General features: G+C 40.4%; 1 protein-coding gene across 2 annotated transcripts; it reads left to right on the top strand.

Annotated features, from left to right (window-relative positions):
• Positions 1-5,782: 5,782 nt before the first annotated feature.
• Positions 5,783-22,018, top strand: RB195_019811 (uncharacterized protein; the record flags this gene model as incomplete). 2 transcript variants are annotated; one of them, XM_064187836.1, is made up of 22 exons in its annotated part: positions 5,783-5,840; positions 6,943-7,046; positions 8,213-8,270; positions 8,635-8,860; positions 9,577-10,074; positions 10,284-10,439; positions 14,904-15,043; positions 15,099-15,222; positions 16,373-16,485; positions 17,088-17,227; positions 17,291-17,385; positions 17,444-17,538; positions 17,598-17,705; positions 19,037-19,169; positions 19,332-19,436; positions 19,498-19,636; positions 20,765-20,863; positions 20,960-21,082; positions 21,372-21,452; positions 21,510-21,691; positions 21,751-21,853; positions 21,932-22,018. In XM_064187836.1, 22 exons carry the CDS (start codon positions 5,783-5,785, stop codon positions 22,016-22,018), a joined length of 2,967 nt encoding a protein of 988 aa, XP_064043716.1. The 2 variants fall into 2 exon arrangements, with proteins under 2 accessions (XP_064043716.1, XP_064043717.1); XM_064187835.1 differs by having other exon boundaries at positions 5,792-5,840; positions 8,635-8,890.
• Positions 22,019-22,412: the final 394 nt, after the last annotated feature.

Genomic DNA, 22,412 nt, shown 5'->3' with positions numbered 1-22,412 from the left:
ACGTAGTGCGGCTAGGGTCGTCCTTGGTTTGGTTTGTCTCCATGATTGCGCGCGAACATGGTGGCTTTCTCAACACCGTTTTCACTCGAGGTGAACACACGTGCGTGCATCCTGTTCCCTCTTAACACTTTAAGCGTTCACCACCGTCGCTCCTCCGCTCCTTCCAGCCCTCATCTACACATCTCGTCCGCCCTTCATCTCTCATCACGCAGTACTTCACTTTTGCCACTTCCACTTCCTACCTTGCCATTTAACGTTCATAAAAGTCGTCCATTCCGAACTGCACTTTCAGTTTGATTCGCAACGCAACGGTCGCATTTCTCCTCAAAAGATTGATTGCCTCCAGTTGTTACTAGTTAATTTCCTAGAGGCTTTAATTTTTGCGAGTACCTTTTAAGGAAGAACCGCTGCGATCGTAACGTTGTCGGCCAGCCAGCCACTTCCTACTTCCGTCTCTGCGGCGAAGTCTGCTGTGTGACCGACATATTCTGTTTTGTTTCGTTACTGGTGGGAGAGATCTGAGCCATAGACAATTTCGGCTGCAGACAAATCTTTATTTATACGACGATCCGCCTCTGCTATGCTCTCACAACTTCTTTCCTAAACGCATTCACTTCCAAGACGTTCTAACTCATTCAAGATGACAGAGTAGTGATTTTTCTGAATATACGTGCCTTTATGGGTTCTCATACGAATGTCTGTCAGTGATTTGCGGGTTGTAGCAAAAGTAGCCATTACGAGCTACGTTTTTAGCTATTAACTCTGTTCAAACGCATTCTACGAGACCTTCACATATTGATCAGAGGGGGAGTTGTAGAGGTGGTTCTTCTATGATTAGCTGGTTAGCGAAGATCTCGTCTGAAGTCCGAGGAATGCTTTCTAATTTGTTTATTCGCTTGTTGGGGGCTAACTGAACCAGCTGAATGAACACGAGATTTCGCCGTGGAATTTCGAGAACACTGTCACGAACTTCAGCCGCGATCTTGAATTCCTGACTATTGTTACTAGCTATTACTAGTCAGTTAATGCCCTTCTCAATTATATATTCATTCCTGAAGTCAACCTTTCAAGAATCTTCACTGCTTCTCCCGAAAAAACTTACAGCTTTTAAAAAAAAGTGAAATTAATGACGAAAACCCGGAACTTGCTCTTCACTGGACTCCACGCTCATGGAATCTTCTTAGTCGATCCTGGCGCCCCGATGTTTTCTTTTCCAATTTATTCGCTTATTTCCCGCAATTTCAGTTTTACATACCTCTCCTGTTTCTTAACTCATTCAGATGTTCGTGTGAAGTTTATGAATTTTTGGAGTGCTGATTAGTGGCATTATTTTCACGGATTTTTAATGATACAGATCTTAATCTCTTAAATATCCTGAAACATTTGTGACAGCTTCCGTACTTCTCTTTAGAAATGACAAAAACGTCAAGAATTAAACTCAGAAATTTGGTTTTCGCTCCGGAACTTACAGATAATCGAAAACTAATTAAGCTTATCATTTTTTGTGTTCGATGAACGTAACCAGAAAACTTGCTTGTGCTTTCCAAAATACATTACCGTTTTCCGTAAAAATCCTTTTCGGATATATATCGCTATTTCGTAGATTTCCGTGAGATTTTTCTAGTTTTTAGCCAAATTTCTATCTACACACATCACCCAACAAATCACTTCTCCAAATTACTTAAAGTAGAAGAACGGCCCGACTCCGCTGACAGTTCGTTGTAATATGAACTTCTAGAGCCAATATAATTATACCTCGCTCTGTACAATCCACTATCCTTCGGATTTAATCGGAGGCTTTATTATCAGCCGCCATCTGCAATTTATCCGTAGCACTTTATGGGACGATCTGGAAAAATCAGAATTAAGAAATTTCTCACGAAGTCGCAGATGTTTTTTTTTTGGGAATTCACTCTCTACAACAACAACTGAACGAAAAACCTCTAAGATTTCCGTCGTAAACAAGAACATTTCGACGAAAGGTGCATACGTATTAGGAAAAATCCACGACAACCGATTCTAGAAATTCCTGTTTGTCTTGAGAAATACTGTTGAACTCTTCATGGAAGGAAATAATTATCACCTCGCCCGAAACGTGTGAAACTCATGTGTGGCTGGGTGTTGGCATCTGTGGAATTGCGACCACTTGAGGACTTCTGGAGATCACTGGTTCGCGAAGCGAAAGTTCTCGTTTCGTTCGTTTTCGTTAGCACTCGCGCACTTATCACAGAACATGCTTGAAGTGCGCGCACTAAGTTTCTCAATCAGCCTAATAATCATCGGAAGCCGGTGCTGCTTGGAAAGTGGCGTTGTTCTCGTGGTTTTCAAGCTACTTGCTTCGTCTCAGCCCAGAATGTGAATGCGTGCAATAAGGAATCCACTAATTTATTTTTTATTTTACTTTGCTACATCTTATTATTACTACTTATTATCAATTCGCACTAAAAAATAATGAAATACGTTATAATGATGTGATATATGAACAATAATATATAATAATATAATATATATAATATAAATATTAATACATATAATATATAAGATATATAAATACAACAGTAGTATAGTATTTATTTTTTTATTTATTCATTACACTCGACGACGTGTCAAAAAGCTTGTCGAAAAAGGGAAGGAGGAGCTGTGATCAGTTCTGTGTACGATTCCGACCTATGTGATTAAGTTCTCGAACACAACCATATAATGTGAATAATAATAGATAATATAATATATAGTAATGCAATCATATCAACAGCAATATGATAATAAGAAATAATAGAATAATAGAAGCTAATAATAAAAAATAGTCGAAAAAATGTTAACGATAAGGACAGCGATAGTCAAGATAATTTCCTAGAAGGGAGGAGGACAGGGCTGTTAGTTGGCGCCAGAGGACAGTGAGCACAGCGATCCAACGTTGCGTGACGTAGATACTGGTCGTTTACTCCGTTTATTCGATGGCTTCGGCTACTTTTTCGCGGCTTTCTCTTATGAAAAACCGCACGCATTCACCGCACCCCGTAACCAGCGCCGGACATAAAAACTTACGCTATAAATCAACGTTTTTCCTTCACACTAGTAGCTGGTCAGAAGATGTTCTTTCAGTAGGGCTCATAATTCACTTCAGTAACACATCAACCTACTCATTACTCGAATGTAATCGTAGGGAGCGTAATCGCATCAATTGCACATTTTTTTCTCGAAAAATCCCACATTCTCACTTAAAAAACAGTTCTTAAGGCGTCAAAGCAATTCCTGGAGATGTCACTGAGAAAATTAATGCAAACAGAAACTTTCCAATATTCATTAACGGCATCACCCCACGAATCTGAGGTGGTGCAGGTTTCAGGTGGAGTATTCGTACACAGGATGGGAGACTACGTAGGAGGGGGGAGGATTCCCTCCATTTCTTCCTAATTGCCGTAAAAAACGGCCCGGAAGATGCGGCGCATGCAGAAGGCTGGCGCGCTCCAATCAAACTTCTTGTAGAAAATAGTGCGCCGGAACGCTCGAAGCCGTATTTTCCGGGCCCATTTTCTACGGCAATTAGGAAGAAATGACGGAATCACCCTTCTCTCCATAGTCTCCCATCCCGTATACGAATACTCCACCTGAAATCCGTATCACCTCAGATTCGTAGAGTAATGCCTTTAAGAAAAAACAGTTCTTAAGGCGCCAAAACAATTCCTGGAGATGTCACTGAGAAAATTAATGCAGACAGGAACTTTTCAATATTCATTAGCCACAATTTTTTTCGAAACGTCTTCGGCGTGGTTGTTGTTTTGTCCTGTTCTAAAACTGGAGATTTTGATGTCTAAAAACAAATCCAGGAGTATTTTATGCTGAACGAATGGTAACAACCGGCAGCCGCTGGACTTAAGTTAAGCTTAAATGAATCGGCCCCTATGTTGACAGTGGCGACAGCGACGCGTCCACCAGAATTCACGTGCCTACCCTACACGTCACATTCATAGTAGGTCTTGGCACAGGTTGGGGTTCGTCGCAACGCTTTCGTTAGCACAAGCGCCATTAGTTGTCGGTTATTTTTTTTTCTGGGATCACTTGAATTTCTTGGATTTTCTTTGCACTAAGGTACACTTTGCATCCTCATATACTTTTTGCTCTTTCGATTTGAAACATTTGTTTCCTCCGTATGTTATTTCCTGCCAAATGTTTCAATCGTCAAGGCGCCGCAGACAGAAGAAAAAGGAATCTTGTTGATGTTGAACAACGCGAAGCGTGAACAAAAAAACCATAACGACTTCTCCTGACTTACCTGCGATAGGTCAGCGGGAATATGGGTGCGCAAACAGCGGTTTAACGCCAGCGTCAGTTAGTGGGATAGTGGTGTTTTCCGTGCGTCCTTACGGACGGACGACTCTTCGTTGAGCGCAACTGCGCAGTTTTAGAAGTTTTTGCGCATATAGCTCCTCCTCTCGCACACATCTATTTGCACAGTGACGCTTTCTACAATAACGTATGTCTTTCATCTTTGTAACCATATTTTGCCACTCTTTTTTCTCCAGTTACGATATCGTTCAGTGCAGGAAACACATGAAATTTAACAGCTACCCTGGTTAAGGGACAAAAGGTTAAATATTCATCAGCTTTTTTCTCGTCTCTACTCTATTCAAAGGTCTACTTCGACTATTTCATCCCCTAGACATCGCTACCAGACAGGAAGGCGCCCGCACGTTTTTCAAAGGCGGTTTTGTTTGGTTCTATGGTAGGCAAGAAAACCTAACCAACAATTCCACTTATTTCATTGATAACTTAAGGTAAAGATCAAAGTGTGGCTGATGATAAGAACTAATTGAGCACGTTTTGCTGCTCCGCTTAAAAAACAAGTGTATTTTGTCACCTGTCCATTTTTTCCCAACGAGTCATCAGAAAGCATACTTTTTACCTACGACTTATTTCGTTCTCACCTTCTTCTCTTTAATGCAACCGGTTACGGCAACGTCTAACAATATGTAGCCGTACCCATAGGGGCTAGGTGTTCGAGAAAGAGAGATAGGGACAAAAAAAAGAGAACTTCCTGTACTCCTAGCCCATGGAATTTCTCGACAAAAGTGAGAATTTTTTGGTTTTACAAAAATGTCTCACGCTATAAATTCACATGAATCATGTCCACGGAGGGCTCGTTCTCTGATTTCGCCCTTGAAATCGGTCCTCAGCTGAATGGAGACATAAAAAGATTGCGGTGGACAGGCACTCTTGATCTATATCGAATGTTTCTATTTTGGCACAAATTTGAATTTTCAAATAAACGATGGGGATTTTTAATCGTTTCCATCCTCTTTAGAACTACAAAGTGCTTGAAAGGGTACTTCTTTCATAGATGTTATGTCATTTCAGCTTATCATAACTGAAAGAAGGGAGTAGAATTATTTCGATTATTTTGGTTTTGAAAATTCCATTCGTGCTTTTTTTTAAATTTGGTTTCTAAAAAAAAACTATCAGCCAATAGATAGCTTCAGGATATTTGTCAGTTACAGTGAGAAACTTAAAGTTAGAAGTGAACAAATTAGAGTGAACATAGAAAATCCCTGAAAAACCTTCGTCAATGTCTCGAATCCACGACAATTTGCTGCCAGAACTCTGCAAATTCTCTGCTCACCTCGTCCTTTGGTTGTTGTCCTTTCATACCCAGTACAGGATTATGTATTTTCGATCGTAGTTTGATCCTTGAATCACTGGAATATACGAGTGCGTGTACGCTTCTTCATCGATTTTTGCCTCGAACATTGTCTTCACATTTTTCTTTTCTTCATGCGATTTCAGGATGTACTTCATGTACACATTGCCATTACTGCTGTTTTTTCTGTATACACAACCAGCAGGTATTTTGTTTTTCTTGCAAAGTCAAGCTAATATTTTTCTTTTTCTTTTGTTTTTTTTGTGGAAGTTTCATCGAGACAACGCGCATAGAATTTAGAGTAATCTTTAAACGGTTGAAAATGGTGCGAACCTTCTAGAATTAGCTTAAGGATTTTATAAGCACTAAAATGATGCCAAGATGTTGCTTTTCTTTGTTTTGTTACACTTTAGGTGAGTGAAGCTTAACTACTTGACTGCAGCTCTAAATCTCAAATTTGCTGCGCGGCTCTTAAAAATTATTTGCTCTGAACGTTTCAGCTAGAAATCGTAAAATTCTTTGGGTTATTTCCATAGAGAACCTCTACAAAAAACAAATTCTGTTGAGTTTAGCGTCCTATGGCTTGGATGCACAAAATCATTTTTATAGCCGTGCCTTTGTGGACACCTTATACTGGTTCTTTCCCTTCCTTGGCATTGGCATAATGCTACGATTTCCGAGAATATAAGAAATCGATAACGCTTTCCTAGTTTTTATAGGGTGCGTGAACTGGTCCCCGACGCAATATGTAAGTGGCTCATTCGCAATTGTTCACAAAATGTTTTGCATTATCTTGATCCATGTTGAAGATTCGATTACGAACGCGATCAGATTCGATGAAATCAAACCAAGGTTATGCAGCGCATTACTCGTATAGTCGAGATAACAACACTGCGAATGCCCTACTTAGCCAACGGAAAGAATCGGGATCATGTTCCACATCATAGGTCTTGATAATCGCTAATCCATGAAATTCCTCGAACACATACAGTCAGAGCAGCGGGACTGACTTTCACGGATCACCTTGAACCGCCTAAGCATCGAGAACTTTCCTCCTCTCGTTGAAGAAGAGGAAGTTACGCCACCTGGCGCATCAGAAGACCTTCCAAGTTGCTCAGCTGGGTGTCAACTCCGAGTTGATGACCTTGGCAGAGGAAGTGTTACGCGCATTCAAAACGGCACTAAACATCAATTTTACGATACGAAAATGGCAAAACAGCGGTTAGATGAATTCGTACTAGCCGTAACAGTAAAACTAGAAATTGCATGAATGCAGAATCAAGGTGATCGTTTTTTTTCTTATTCAGAAACTGCCGACGATAATCCAATAACGTCGCGATTCCTTTGTCGAGGAAGTTGTTGCGATCATCATGAATGGTGTCGATTTTGGGCTTCCGTTGGAGAATGCAAGGTATAGCTGAACTAAGCCTACTATTATATAGTTTAATTAGAACTGAAATTTCCGTATCCGAAGAAAAAAAGAAGAAAATCAGCACAGGTCCTAGACATTTTTACCAGTTAATAGAAGTGAAAACTCATCACCAGCAAACTCTCTCTTCGCTTTCGGATAGCAAAAACAAGATCGCTTCACGAAAAGAAACGTGCGATCGTAGATGGCTATCTGCGTGATTGAGAAGGTTCTCACCAGGCTTTGAAACACCGACAGTGTTTGATATTCGAACAAATATCGAATATATGCGATTCTGAGTTCATTCGAAAGAGTTTTCTTGAATCTTCAATGAAATAATTCGTGGAAACAACTACGAACCCTGTTATCGCAACGCATCAGCGCGTAGACAATTGATAGAACTCAATTGAAATCAACTAATTCGCTGAAATGTTGGTTTCACTGGTTTATTTGATCTAGTGAAAGCGGTTAAGGGATGCGGTAGCACCAACAGCTTACGGTAATGGTCACCCTAATGAACTTCTTCCCTAAAAAAATTAGCGTGTCGAACAGTTTGGATGATCGCCTATCCCCGCGAGGAAATGTCTCCTGCTGTACACGTTTGGCATAAAAATTACTGTAATCTCAGAGAAGTTCATTTGAGAACAATTTTGTATGCACACTCCTGATATATGCTATGTCATGTGAATCCTAGAATTTTTCTCAAATCATTGCTACCTGGCCATGGTTTTTGTTTCTACCGTTGCACTGGAGGATTTTTTCTCCGAAGTTTTGAGGCGCACAGTTTTTCTAAATATTTTCACACCAAACGTTTAACAACAGTTTTGAGCATTTCTCAAAAGAAAATACTCAAACTCTCTAGAATCTCATCGATCGATTTTCGATTCCAGCAATTTCTTCGATTTCTGTAAGGGGAAACGCTGAAAAGAAACGTCCTATCCTTGTAGCAGGATGTTTGTAATCGAAGAAACAGTCACGCAGCTTCGCTATTCTTGGAATATACAAATACCTCCAATTGATCGATTCTGAGAGAGCAATGAAAAGTGTCGGAAAATCTTTTTTTCGGCGGAAAATTCAAACTAATCCCGGGGACAAAACAGAGACAATTTTGCAATCGAAGAACTTTATCTGTGCTATATGTCCTCCTCCCGAAAGAAGTCTTATTTCAGTCAAATCGAGAATGGATGTCGGACAACTGTCAGCTGGCATGTGGAACCTGTAGACGAGGTCGGTGGTCGCGAATGTTTGAACAAACTTTCAGTTCGCGGTCGATTTTCTGTAAACGAGTTCCACACGTTATTTTTGGATTTGACCTTCTTTAAGGAGTTTCTTTTCGCTTCGAAGTTGCTTACTTGCATGGCGATATGGTTCATGCTCGCCTATCGCGCCAAAATATCTGACATTTAACGTCGAGTCCGTAGGACTGACATTTCTACATGGTTCGACAGCGGCAATTTACAAAGATCTATGAATCGCTGCGATTTCACTTACGTTACCGATCATACTTTCAGCAAAAAAAGAGAAAAATTTTTATTCCTTCCTGAATAGGACTTATTTTCGCAGGACGCAGTCCAACGTATCCTGAATTCAGGCGCCACACGTACACCACGACCAGGAGTTTCACCGTCGTCTAGACCATCTAGACCTGGAACCCGTGGACGGAGACCACTCTCGTCACCAAGAGCACCTCCACGAAGTCGTCGTCCTAACGTTTTTAGGAGGCCATCCCGACCTACCCGACCTACTCTGCCGCGGGTTACTGTAAAGACCACTCCATTCGCGAGGGCTAGCAGACCAAGGATTAGGCCAACACCAAGGTACGTTTGCAAGGCTTTTGTTGAGGGTAGGTGTAGGGTGGGTGTAGGGTAGGTGTACGATTCGTTTAGTTAGGAGGTTCCGGAAAAAGCGTCGGAAAATCGAACATTTTGGGAATTTGTTAGGAAAAATACGTGAATACGGCAAGCATCCAAGGATGTTTTAAAGGTTTCTTTTTGAATAATCAATTTGTAGGTTCACTTTCATTAATTCTATTTTGAGAATAGTCTTCTTTCACTGCAATCACATTCTGCTTTTTCAATGAGGTCTCAGGTTATGCTTATTAGTGAAATTCTTCGAATGTGCTACCACATTACGCTATCGTGAATGTGTTAGCAATCACCTTCTTATAATTATTAGGGAAGAAATGTTATGATTACGAGAGAAACCATTTTGCGTAATGTGCTGAGCACTTCTTTACGGTCGAATAACTCGTTTTTTTCCAAAAACAATTACATTTCGCTAAAATACCCGCTAAAAGTCCTGAAAGCTATTTTTTCAAGAAAAAAAAGTTGCTTAATTTTCTTTCACGCCTTTTGATCCTCAGTAGTGACGCCTTTTCCTGAACCTCACCTCAGTTATTAAATCACTGATTTATCATAGAATGCAATTAGTAGCTGTAACTAATTTTGGTGATGGGAGTAGGATTCGAATAACGTAGAGTTTTAGAGCGTTTTGATTTCGGGAATTTGTGGTGTAGACTATACTGCTAATTTAGCGAGACGGAACTATTTTTACGTGGCCACCAAAGTAGCTCTTCATCAGCACTAGAACCTGCCGTGGTGGTGAAACTGACCGCTGATGTTCCACCTCCACCACCTCTACGCCATTTTGTTCTGCACCCTGAACCACCACCGATTCTGCATGAGAGCACCGTGCCGCAAAGCTTTCAATCTATCGCAGGAACGAATTCGGTTAATGAGCCACGACAAGAGACGGCAGAAGAGTCGCGAAACCAACTCGATCCTGCCCTCAACATCCTCACTTTCTCACAACCTCAAGACATAGTTAGCTTGTCGATGGGGGCTCCTCCCGCTTTAGCTGCAAGCGAAGTGTTCACAACACCCAGCACTACATCGACAATGTCGTCCACGACCGTTTCCACCACAACCACCACCACAATCAGCACAACAAGCACTTCTACTGCCACCAACACTGATGCTATCGCTGCGATACCTATGGTGCCGACGATTCAGGAAAGGATGCCGTCGGAGGTGTAAGTGGCCTCAGCCCACTTACAAACGTGTTACACTCGTTTGCACTGCGCACGGATATCTTCCTCTTTTCACTTGCAAATAACGTTCATGGCTTTTTTCAACACTAATTTTCCCTGACTAATACTTTCTTGTTTTTTTTTTTGCATGCTGCTCCTGAGTTGTGCTTATACGATTTTCAGGGAGCTTGTCGATTTGAAAGTGATTTTAGACCACGAACTCGCACTCGCCCACCACCACAACCTCGCACTCGCCCTCCGCCTTTCGCTCGCTCTCCACCGCAATCTCGCACCCGCCCTCCGCCACAACCACGTTCACTTGCACGACCCACTCCTCGACCAGTCTTCAACCGAGAACCCATCACAACGTTAGTGAAGCGCTTCTTCTTTTTGCATGTCTAGCACGATAAGAATGCACAGTACAACTGTCTACGGTATGAAAATTTCCGCGAAGTCCTGTCATCTAAGTAGCCCTTAAGCAGAGAGGCATGCGTGCACGTATAAAAAGGATATCATTAGGGATAAGGTCATTTGCAGCAGAAGGCATTAAGAAGTCAAGTGAATTCCTTACAAAAAAGACGTTCAATTGTAGTTTTCTTTTATTTTTGCACAATAAGGATGAAGGTTGAGGATGCACGTAATTACGTGAGCTGTGATGGACAGTTAGCAAAGTCACGAACAATTACACATCTGATGGCCATGGCATACGTAAAAGGTCGTATCTTCAGAAGGACATTCTTGTAGCTAATCTGCGGTCGAAACTGATGCGAAAAAACATAATGATAGCATGAGAACTCGTCCATTAGTGAGGGTAACCTCATGTTGTTGACTCATGCATACTTAGGTGGAGGTTCGAGTCACGGCCTCAATCGGACGGTGGTGATTCGTTCGTGACTTTGTTGCGTGACCAACGTAATCCGTAATTAGGTACATCCTCCTCAACCTTCGTTTTTAATTTGCAAACTCAAAAACAAACTGCTAGCTGACCGAAGTTCTTTCAAAAAACAATCGTCTCTTCTCGGAAGGGATTAACTTCGTGACGCTCTCCGCATCCGATGACCTTCCGGACTTATCTTTTTAACGTTTTCTCATAAGTGAAATGATAGGTGGTAAGAAAGAGAAACAGTAGAACTGTTCGGGCTGTGTCGAGTGAAAGGAAAAGGAGAGCACGATGGTTCAGGTGCAATAAATAGTTAGTTAAATAGTGTAGATGTGATTTTGATTCAAAAAGCGAGAACCTACCTTGGAGCAATCATAAACTACCTGTTTATCCAAATAGTCCGTGTCTTCCTTTGGATAAGTAGTGTATTAAGATGAAAAGATAGGATCAAAGGGTAGGAACTATAGTCGGATTAGAAAAAAGCAATTCAATTCTACGTTATAGAGTTCTAGAAGAATAATTTAATAATTGGAATAACGAAGAAATGAAGGAATCAAGTTATCGAAATCCGCGTTTGGTGCGAAGCAGTCAGTGAGCTGCCGCTACCACAGATACCAGATTGTAAGGAATATCTTTTTCAGCCTGGAATTTGAACCCTAGCGTCTTTCCATGCGAGTCTGAAAGTGGTGTTCATTCTGAAAATTGGCCAGACCACAACACAAACCCCCGATATAACCAGCTAGTAGATCAAGAGCCACTGGTTCGCTGACCCTCCTACACCCCAGCTGCGTCTTTTCCGGATAATGCCGCCGTTTTACACGTATGCTAGATTGAAGGTGCATTCTGCAACGAGTTCCAAAGTTTCGGATTAGAGTAGACTCTGGTGGAATGGATCGATTCGATCGAGAGATCAGGACTCGGATGTGCGAGGTTCAAATCCTTACGCGCTGAATATAAATGTTTGGGTTCATGGAGACAGTTGTACATTTTAACTTAGAAATAAGTTCCTAGAGATTTCTGATTCACTGTCTTCGTCATTTGTTTATGTTCCTGTAGTGTTTGGACGAGTCATCTTTGCTTTTAACCGTTGCTGTGAATGCTGGAGGATTGTGGATCTTTCGAGCAATATACTTCAGTCCCCTCTCTGCTTAACCTTCTACTTGTCGCTAGTAAGATCTCAGTGCCGGAATCTTAAATCCGATTTAATCCACGAAACTGAAAACGATAAACGATACCGAAGTGTTAGTCAGAGGAAAAACAATGGCAGTTTTGGTTCTGTTCACAAAAAATAGTACGCGATTCAACTCCACACCGCCAAGATTCAGAGAACCTGGGCTATCTTCAGTTTGTTTCGCACAATTTTTTCTCCAGGATTTCGATCCTTCAACCTGTCCTGATTGTTCACCCCAGAGCCAAGAAGAGTCCTCGATTATGCAGCATGTGATAGATATGACCGAGCCAGTGGATTGGGATAACAGCGTCGATCCTTCCCTACTAGGATGAGCCCACGCGTTCGACTTCAGCTCAGAACTGGTTGAGGTTTATGGGAACGTGTATCTAGTCCATACAATAACTTGCAGGATCAATCCGATGTGTCCGAAATTAGTTTTTTTTCTCCTAGACAAGCCTAGTACCTATTTATCAACCACGGGGATGAAGGGGTTGGTTGTCAACAGGTCGGTTTCGTACCATCAACCGCGCGGCTACAGCGGACCTCTTACCACCAACGCTACACTCGCCCCAGCAGCACATATACGCAGAGTAAATGCGCATACGGGCAGTGCCTTAAGGCGCGTATATCGCAGTCCCGCAGGAAATTAGCTTGAATGCTACTATGCTACAACGACTGCAAAGTTGTTTAAAACAAAACCGATTCCACCGCACGCATGACCCTGTCTGGAAACATTTAGATCAAATTTATGTGAGCATGGAGAGCGTCAACGTAAATACCGTCCGATCCTGTCAGTCGGAACTCCGAGAGTGCTACCACGGATACTCAGCACCGTGTGACTCCTCGGCGATGATTTCCTTCTGTACGACACGACAGGCTTTGCGGACTGCAAAGCACTGCAGAAGTGATGTCTTTCATGAGGGTGATGATCTTTCTTCTCGATCCACCCTCCACCAGTCACATACTCATCACCCATGTCCTGAATTCGTTTTTTCCTCACATCGACAGTCCCGTATCCGGTAACATTTTAGTATTCATTTTGTCTGACTTATCAATACACCATGAAAGACATCACCCCACGAATCTGAGGTGGTGCGGGTTAAAGGTGGGTTATGCCTATACGGAGTTGTAGATTAGGGGAGGAGGGTGATTCCGTCCATTTCTTCCTAATTGTCGTAAAAAACTGCCCAAAAGATGCGGATTCGAGCGTTCCGGGGCGCATTTTCTTCAACGAGTTCGATTGGAGCCAGCCTTGTGCACTCATCTTCCGGGCCGTTTTTTTTACGGCAATTAGGAAGAAATGGACGGAATCACCCTCTTTCCCACAATCTAAGTTCCCGCATAGGCATAACCCACCTGAAACCCCCACCACCATACAGTGGATCTATTTCACAACATTAAGAACTTTTGAGGAATTCAATAGATTAAAATCGTACCACGAAAATTCTTTTTTAAAATTAACTGAGAAATCTACTCTCGCTCTGAACCGGTTCAGGAGAATTGTTTTACCACCAATTGTTTTCCGTGACTTTTTTGTACCTCATCACTGTTATGTTTTCTTTTCTTTTGCGGCAAAGTGAATAGCATTTTCAATTTTTCCAATGTTGGTCGTCACGTAATGTGATGCGCGAAACGCTTGCCGGTGGTTCCTTTTTTTGCAATTTCCAAGTTCGATGGGTACATCTCCCGCTGTGTCCAACGATTCTGGGACAATCGTCCGAGTTCCAGTCAAGGTGGCATTTAAACAAGGCGGGCACCCGTCTCAACTCAAACGTATTTAACAGCGGTAGGCAGATAGGGATCGATAATCTGCGATCGACTAAAAATCCTAAAATTCGTAACTCATCCCAGAGAAAAAATTCTATGAATCCAGCTTCTAACCTCCGAATACTCACTGGTTTCTTAGCAAAAAGTACAATTTTAAAGCAAATTCGATATAAGCGGACCATTATATTTCCACCAAGAACTCTCATGTTTTTCTAGGATTTTAATGAAGTCCAGGCCGTTTTATTATTACTTATTACCGTATTTATTAAGTTTTAAAGAATGTTGCATCAGCATGTTTTTAAAGCGGAAAACATCGGCTATGCATTCTCACCTGCCCAAACCTTTGAAGAAAAGGGGGGTTTTTGAGGAGCGAATAATTTTTATGTCTTAACATAATTTTTCTTGCCTTGGAACATATTTGGGCTTTACGCGGTGTTGTAATCATCTCTTATAAATCTGTAGAAGGATATCAATGGTGTAAATTAGAAATTGTGGAAAATCAAATTTCGGATTTCTGGACTCGAATAAGATACCAATATAAGCGCTTGCCAAACATGAACTCTCGCTTTTTTGAACATCATACTACTTTGATATTTCTTTTTGACCCTGATCTTTAAAATTTTTGACTAACCAATCAATCAACTAAAACAAATGGAGCTGCTCAAAAAGAAAAATATGCCAAGAAATTCCCGCTGTTGGATGGATATGTACGTGGATCGGAATATAACATAATTGGGATAAATGAAATTTGATAAATGGATTTTTCGAGAAACGATCATCCATAGCTTTTCATGCTTAGCATCGGTGTACAGATTTTTCACCCCGTAAACATGCGACATTTCTACGGATTTTTACGGATACGGTAATTGTGTAAATCTGAAGGCGTAGTTTGGTCTTATTGTGCCTGAGTCCCCTTTTAGGTTAAGGTGAGAGTTTTTGAAGAAAACCTTTTTGTAGGGTTAGTATTCACTCCAAAACTGCTATTTCATCAAATGTTCTACACGTTGTTTCCAGCACAACTCGGCCAACCTCACCTCGAACATCGCCGCCAGCACGTGGCGGTCGAAACGCAGCTCGATGCCAGGAGATCTTGCGCGATCCGCTACTGGCCGCCGAGGAGATGTGGAGAGAACATTTGGTCGTGTCCACCGAAGGTCACACGACTAGAAAGCGCACGGTAGCATCCAAAGTGAAACTGTACTTTTGCAGATAATTCGAATCGAAGAACCGTTGATTTGGATGGTGTGATCAGATCAAACTTGGCCAACGCGTGTGTACCTCGTATGGATGAGACGAGTTGTGAGAGGAATATCTGCTACAACGTATATTTCAGGTAAATTGATGGAAAAAAAATTTCTTGTGATCTTTCTTTCTTCTTGTAATCTTCTTTTCAACCACAGTTTCCTCTTCTCCAGAAAAATCGTCCCTTAATTAAGGGATGTTTGAGAATTTGAAGGAATAACAAAATTTCGCAAGAAAAAATATGGAACGGGTTCAGAAAGTTCAATTATGGCATTCACTATTAACCTCATTGTTACATATTCAAAAACACTTAAGTTCTTTAGTACCGGTTCTCTACCAGGCAGAAAAACTTATGCTTTATGTACGTTAAGAGTAAAAAAGCGAATTCTCATTAATGCATATGAGCGAGAGAACGATTTCGGAAAAAAAGCGCAGGAAATGATGACCATTCAACATTCATGGCCTTGATGTAGCAAAGGATGCTAATTTGCATGGAGCATGGAGAACCTTGGAAAAAAATGTTCGGAAAAATGTTTTCAACGCTGGATCACAGCCAGAAACCCAAAACGCTCATTGCAAATACAGAAATAGGGGGAGTCTGAAGCATAGAAGTGATCAGACTACACTACGTTGCTACTCATTACACGCTTACACGTTTGTGATAGAACGGAAGCATGCATCGTTGGCTTGATCTCTTGTGCAAGAGCGATAGTTTATTGATGAATTTCATTACCAACCTGCTCTAGACAGTTTCGTTTGTTCATTCGTATCAGGTGTAAAGAGTTGCTTCGTCGTTTGAACTAGTCGTTCTAGTGCTCTTAATTCATCAGATTTTTGGATTTGAAGAAAATCTTTTGCGTTTTTGATGTGATCATTGATACTGAAAAACTGCGCCCTTGGTTCCAGTATTGCAGCAAGGTAGTTTTCGACCTCATCTGCACATACCAACCAAGAAAAATATTTTCTTTTTAAAATAAAATAAAATATGAAATATTTCCTCTTTTGTTTAATTTTCTCAGTTAAAGCTCTTTTTAGTTTGCGCTTATAAGAAAATTACTAATGACAGGTCTAGAGCTCACATGGGTATTTTTCTTGTTGCAACAGTGTTTCTCTTCTTTGTCCAAATTCAGTTGTGGAAGGCTTGTTGAAAAATTATTTTATTTATGTATAATTCACACTTTTAAGAGAAAACTCTCTTTTCATCTTCAAATCAGCATTTTTGTAATCGTCTTTCGCTCTAGGACTATGGATGGAACGTGCAATAATCTGCAGAATCCGCTGAGAGGAGCCTCCTACCGACCGTACACTCGACTCCTTCCTACTATCTACGATAACGAATTATCTGAGCCAGTAGGTAAGGAGAAGGGTTTCGTGGCACAACCGACACCTTTAATTTTTATTTTTATTTATTTTAACGTCTTTTCCATAACGTTCTCAATTTCTAACAGTATCTCATGCTATTACAACATATTTGAATCTTTGGGAGAACATCGTAAACTCAATTATTGTCGTAAAGAAAAAAAAACATATTCGCCACATTATTTCCAGAAATATCTTCCATTTATGTTTATGCAAAAAGGAGAGCAATATAGCTCTGGTGAAAGCTTTTCATCCGTTTTTCACATTGATAACTTTACAGAAAAAAACACTTACCCTTTTCTTGGCAAATTTCGTGTTCTGTGTTCCTTTGAAGAGGGAAAGAACTCAATGCGAAGCTTCTCACTACCTCTTCGTAAAATTTCGGAACTAAAGGAATCAGGAGTTATATTCGCCCTTTTAATTACTACAAGGACCACTTCATACAAGAACAAGGATTAAGAGAAGAATACTATTATCATTTAAAACTGAAAATAAAAAAATAATTAAACTCCAAAACAGAGGCCTCTTTAGTGATGTCGATGATTTTGTGGAAAACATTTCTTTTCTCCAGAAGTTTTACTTACTCTTTGTAAACAGGTTCAATATTCCCTCAACTCCGTCCCTCACCGCGTGAGATCACTCGACGTCTGACCTCATCGCATGCGTCCGTCGTTTCCGATGACTACAATGCGATGATTATGCAATTTGGACAGTTTATTTCGCATGATTTAGCTAAGGTATGATAAGAAGAATGGAAATATTCCTGAGATCATCAGGAGTGAAGGCGTTTCTTTTTGTAGACGACGCTGATCCCTTCGGCTAAATGTAATGTTTGTCAAAATATCACAAGTCGTTGTATGGCAATTCCAATCGCTAAGGACGACCCTAATGCGGGGTTGGTCATTTTTCAACTCCTGCTTCCGTTCAAAGATTTGAATCACGAATTTCTTTAGATTCCGTAAAAATACGTGTGTAAGAGTGTCACGATCGTCTCCAATTTGCGGTTCAGGGAATCAAAAACCGCGACAGCAGCTCAACGAAAATACTGGTCTGTGAAGTTGTTCTGTGGGAAAGACAAAGTTCTAATAGTTAGCTTCCTTTTCTCAGGATACATCGACGCTTCTCCTATCTACGGATCTTCCGTTCATGACTCGGAAAAATTCCGTCAAGGAAAGACCGGTTTTCTAAAACTTCCTGCCTTCAATGGAATGCAAAGTAAGCAATTTATCACCTATTTCTGAGATTAACTTCAATTCGTTGCTCCTGAACCTTCTTAGAAATGTCATAGGTCTGGCTTCAAAAAACTAAATTTTTTAAAACCCTTTCGTGACGCAGATTTTTCAGATACAAATAATAAATAACAATAATAATATGTAGAGTTGCAGGAAAATTATAAACTTTCGCTGAAAGTGATAAATTGACGAAAATAAACATGAGAATAAACAGTACACCGTCTAATTATAAGAGATCAACTTATTGTTTTTTGAGATGTGGAAGCTGAGTTGAAATTGAAAAAAAATCATTTGTGCTTGCAAGAAAAGATGTGAATTCTCAGTTCCTAATAATTATTGTTTACTCTGAGCAAAATCCGTGTAAACAAAAGAATATAATGACATAAGACCATTATTAGGCACATTATGAAGGAAACAAAATTTTACATAGTCAGAGAGAGCTAATAGATACTCATAGCATATATTTACACTAAAAGAAATTTGAATTTAAAAAAAAAAAAACTGAAAATATTGAAAGGATTTCCCCGTGACTTTCACAAAGGTTTACTTTAAGTGTCAAGATCATCTCTTTTTCTTTTTCGTCTTTCTTTTTTTGCCCAACCCAATTTCCTTTTTTTCGAAGTTACGGACGAAGTATTCGTGAAATTTCAATGTTAAATGGAAGAAAAAAACCGAAATTCCACTTAACGATCCGGCTATCATTCATATTACCGTCAGCGCGTTGTTTACAATCTGTTTCATCAAACAACGGGAATAAAATGACCGTCAACCGCGTATCGACAAGGTTATCGTGCCTAAACATATGGAAAAACTCGCTATCAAATCTTAACATACCATTAGAGCGATTTAGTTGGAAAACATTTTTCCTGTTTCAGGGGAAAGAAATGAAAATATCCCAGAAATGATCCGAACTGTATTTTATGTTGTGGGAAGCTAGTATCATAAGGGTATCTGGTCCTTAGCAAGAATAAAAAAAAAAGATCACTAAATAAAAATATGTTTTTCTCACATTTTCTTCTATTTTTTTTCAGAAATAATGCACATGTCATTGTTATCTTTAAGAGTTAAAACTGACCAAATCCAAATTTCTGTTAACTCTACGAGAAAAAACTTTGTTGACAAGTTTATGTGAACATTAAGCATATTGCAGCAGTAAAGCATAAAATAACCTAACTGAGCTGTATTAGACATAGCTGCAGAGTTAAAGAATTAATCGCAAGTGAAAACGAAGAGATGGGAAATGTGAAAACTCCCTGCTTTCTCGGAAATTATAATATGGTTCTTCTCTTCCCTAGTTCCGATGATTTTTTTCAGTGCTCCCCTTCGACCAGTCAAAATGCAAGAGCCGTAAATCATGTACGGTCATCTTCACAGCCGGAGACAGTCGTGTCAATCTATTTGTTGGATTATCTGCATGGCACACAATATTCACTAAGGAGCATAATCGGTTAGTTACAACGCTGTCATATTCATGCAAGCGGTTGAACCCAACGCGCGCCGCGCTTCTTCTGGCGCTCGCGCTGAACTTTTTGGACACATTTGGTACCGACTATTTATACGATCAGTAAATGTGGACTGGATATACAACATCCATTGCGCTTCGTTTCAGGTTAGTATCAATCCTGAGAAGTTTAAATCCACATTGGGATGGCGAACGTCTCTACCACGAAGCTCGGAAAATTGTAGGGGCAGAAGTACAAGCGATTGTGTACAGGTAAAAAGCGGCTACAAGGATGTGTTGTTGGAAAAATTATTGTAAGTTACTGTATATCCAGAGAATGGCTACCAAAGATCCTCGGAGCCGCATTCTCATCGGTCGTCGGAGATTATCGCGGCTATGACCCAACGATTGATGCGACGATAGCTAATGAATTCACTTCAGCGGCGTTCCGATTCGGTCATGGAATGATCCAAGTAGGTTCCGAGGAGACTGGGTCATTTGAGATACGATCGATGCACGGGAAAGCGAACGATGCTTTTTGTTCGTCGGTTTTTACGTTTGCTTCATCAATCATCCATAGAAGGTGCAAAAATCGCCGTTCATAATTATGGAATACATTTTCCTACGGTGCTGCAGGACCTAAACTCAAGGAAAAATTTTTCGATGTTTGTTTTGATGGTTATTGATGGTGATGGTAACGATTATTATTAGAAATTGGCATCGTAATGTGAACTTTGTAGGATGTATCGGTTTTCTTCAGGTTGACCTCCTAACTCGTATTTCGATTAGAATTTGTAATTATATGGGGTTTTTGAAGGTGGTGGGCTCTATTGTTGCGTCCGTTCTACACATCAAGTTGTTAGTTTGGGTAACTACAGCGGTACTGTATAAAAATACATAGAATGCGCGACTACACTGGAAATTAACGTTAGATTCATTATCAGCTCATTCAGACACAGTTCCTTACCTTTTTCTAACAAATTTCTTACTCTAAGATTTAGTAGAAGAGGCCTCAAAGGAAGATATGCCTTAGAAAAATAGGGCTGAGCGACCAATTTTGGGAATAAGGAGCTTTCCTGACCAGACTGTGTAGACTTGACCTTTTCACCTAAACTTTTGAAAGAAAATTCTAGATACGAATACTTCGTGGAGACAAACTTCATGCTTTTCTCCGTTTCTGGAAAGTTAATGGTGCCCAAAAGTGCTCTTATTTCAGCAGATTTCAGAAGGATCCAGATTTATTTTTTTTAATGAGATTATTCCTTACTTTTTGCTTTTTTAAGTGCTGCTACTCAACCGACGACCTTCGGTTGTTATTTAGTATTTCACTTCTGATTTTCATCTATATTTCTGACAAGAACAAGGTTTTGTAATGCAGTCCCTTTACCGTACCAGATGTAGAGATCTCTCTATTAAACATTTACCAGTAAACGGTTTATCCCACTGCTAACTCTTGCACCTCCTCGCGGGCCTTAAAGGCAGTACTCGACTCCATAGTTTAGATGTTAGAAGAAAAATCCAAATTAAGTGTTAGTTTTTAGAAAAGGAATATTTTCCACAGAGTAAGTATCGATACAGATGCACCATTCGAATGTGTTCAGGAATTCTACCAACGGCTCGATCCCAATTTCGGAAACTCCTCATTTGGCGCTTTACCTTTCCAGAAAGGAACGCTACACTCGGATGTGCTTGTGAATGAGGTACGAATGCGAACGTTTCGAATTAAAGAAGAATGACAATTGATTTCATTGAATTGGTAGCGGATACAGCACCTTATCAATACCGCCTCATTCCAGGGAGGTCCCGATCCTTTACTACGAGGAATGTTTTCGCAAAGTGTGAAAAGGCCACAAAGAGTAACGACTACGGTAACGGAGAACATGTTCGGTTCCACTGATCTCAGTTCCATAAATATACAGGTGAAATTCAACAGAATATCCTCATGAAAAGTAGATTACTACTAGAATTTCTCGGAAGGGGCATTACATTGTTATACTGCTTGAAATATATTACAAAAAAAAACTTTCAAAAAAGAAAAAAGAAGTGTTATTTGCGAATGAAAGACTTCAGTTGCAGAACGGTGGGAAGAGAAGGAATTTCTTAGGTGTTTTGTTAATAAGACCTTAATTTTGACAAGTAATCGGTCTTGGAATTGTCGACCGAGGTCTCGCTGCTATCATTCATCACAGCTCAGATTTCTCATTACAGCGTGGTCGTGATCACGGACATCCGAGCTACACGAAATATCGAGAACTGTGCGGCATGGGTGTGGCCACCACATTCGACCATGTGAGAACCTCTAAGTTATCCCCAGCGACGTTCACATTTTAACAAAATTTGTTCTAGCTATCTCGAGAAATCCTCAATACCGGAACTCGGGACAAATTGCAAAGTGTCTACGGTAGCGTTGATCGGATCGATCTCTGGGTTGGAGCGTTACTGGAGGATCCAGTCGTACGCGGTTTAGTTGGTCCAACGATTGCCTGTATCGTAGGACCGCAATTTAAGAGGACGAGGGATGGAGACAGGTGATCTCAGCTAGCGCTGGAAATTCCGCAAAAAATCATTTTTTGGATGCGCTTTTCAGGTTTTACTATGAGAATCCAGGAGTGTTTACTCGACAACAATTGTCAGAAATTCGAAAAAGTTCACTTAGTCGAATTATTTGCGACAACTCAAACACGATTTCGGTACGCTATTCAGAAATTCGCTTCGACAATGAGTAAAAAAAGCTAGAGAATTTGTACCGCTATAATGTTGTGTTGCAGATGGTCCCTCGAGAAGCATTCCGGCTCGGTCACCTGACTCCATGCAGCCAGATACCACAAATGGATCTCAACAAGTGGAAAGAATAACGCGGCTTAACCCTTATAGGTAAGTTTGAACATTTCTAAGTCATATATGAATATATGAAGAAACTTTTTTTCAATCAATAACTGTATCAACAGGACGAAAGTGCTTGCATTACTATCTAACATTCTTAAATATATCGAGAGCCTTGTGATATGTGGTACGACTCATACCCAGGTTATCGGAGGTCAACTCACGCCCTGAATTAACCTGAGGGGTGTGAAATCGCGACGCAGGGCATATGTGTTATATGTGGCATTTCCGAGGCTACATTCATCCACTAATTACTGATAGATCCTTGACATGGTACTAAGTTTAAGTGAAGAAATTTAAATGCAATGAAAACTTGGATTCGCTTAGTCTCTTATTTCCTCTCTGAAGAGAAATTTCTCAATTTTC

Source organism: Necator americanus, chromosome II, assembly GCF_031761385.1.
Source record: "Necator americanus strain Aroian chromosome II, whole genome shotgun sequence".
NCBI lineage: Eukaryota > Metazoa > Nematoda > Chromadorea > Rhabditida > Ancylostomatidae > Necator > Necator americanus.
This window is presented reverse-complemented; position numbering and strand designations above follow the sequence as displayed.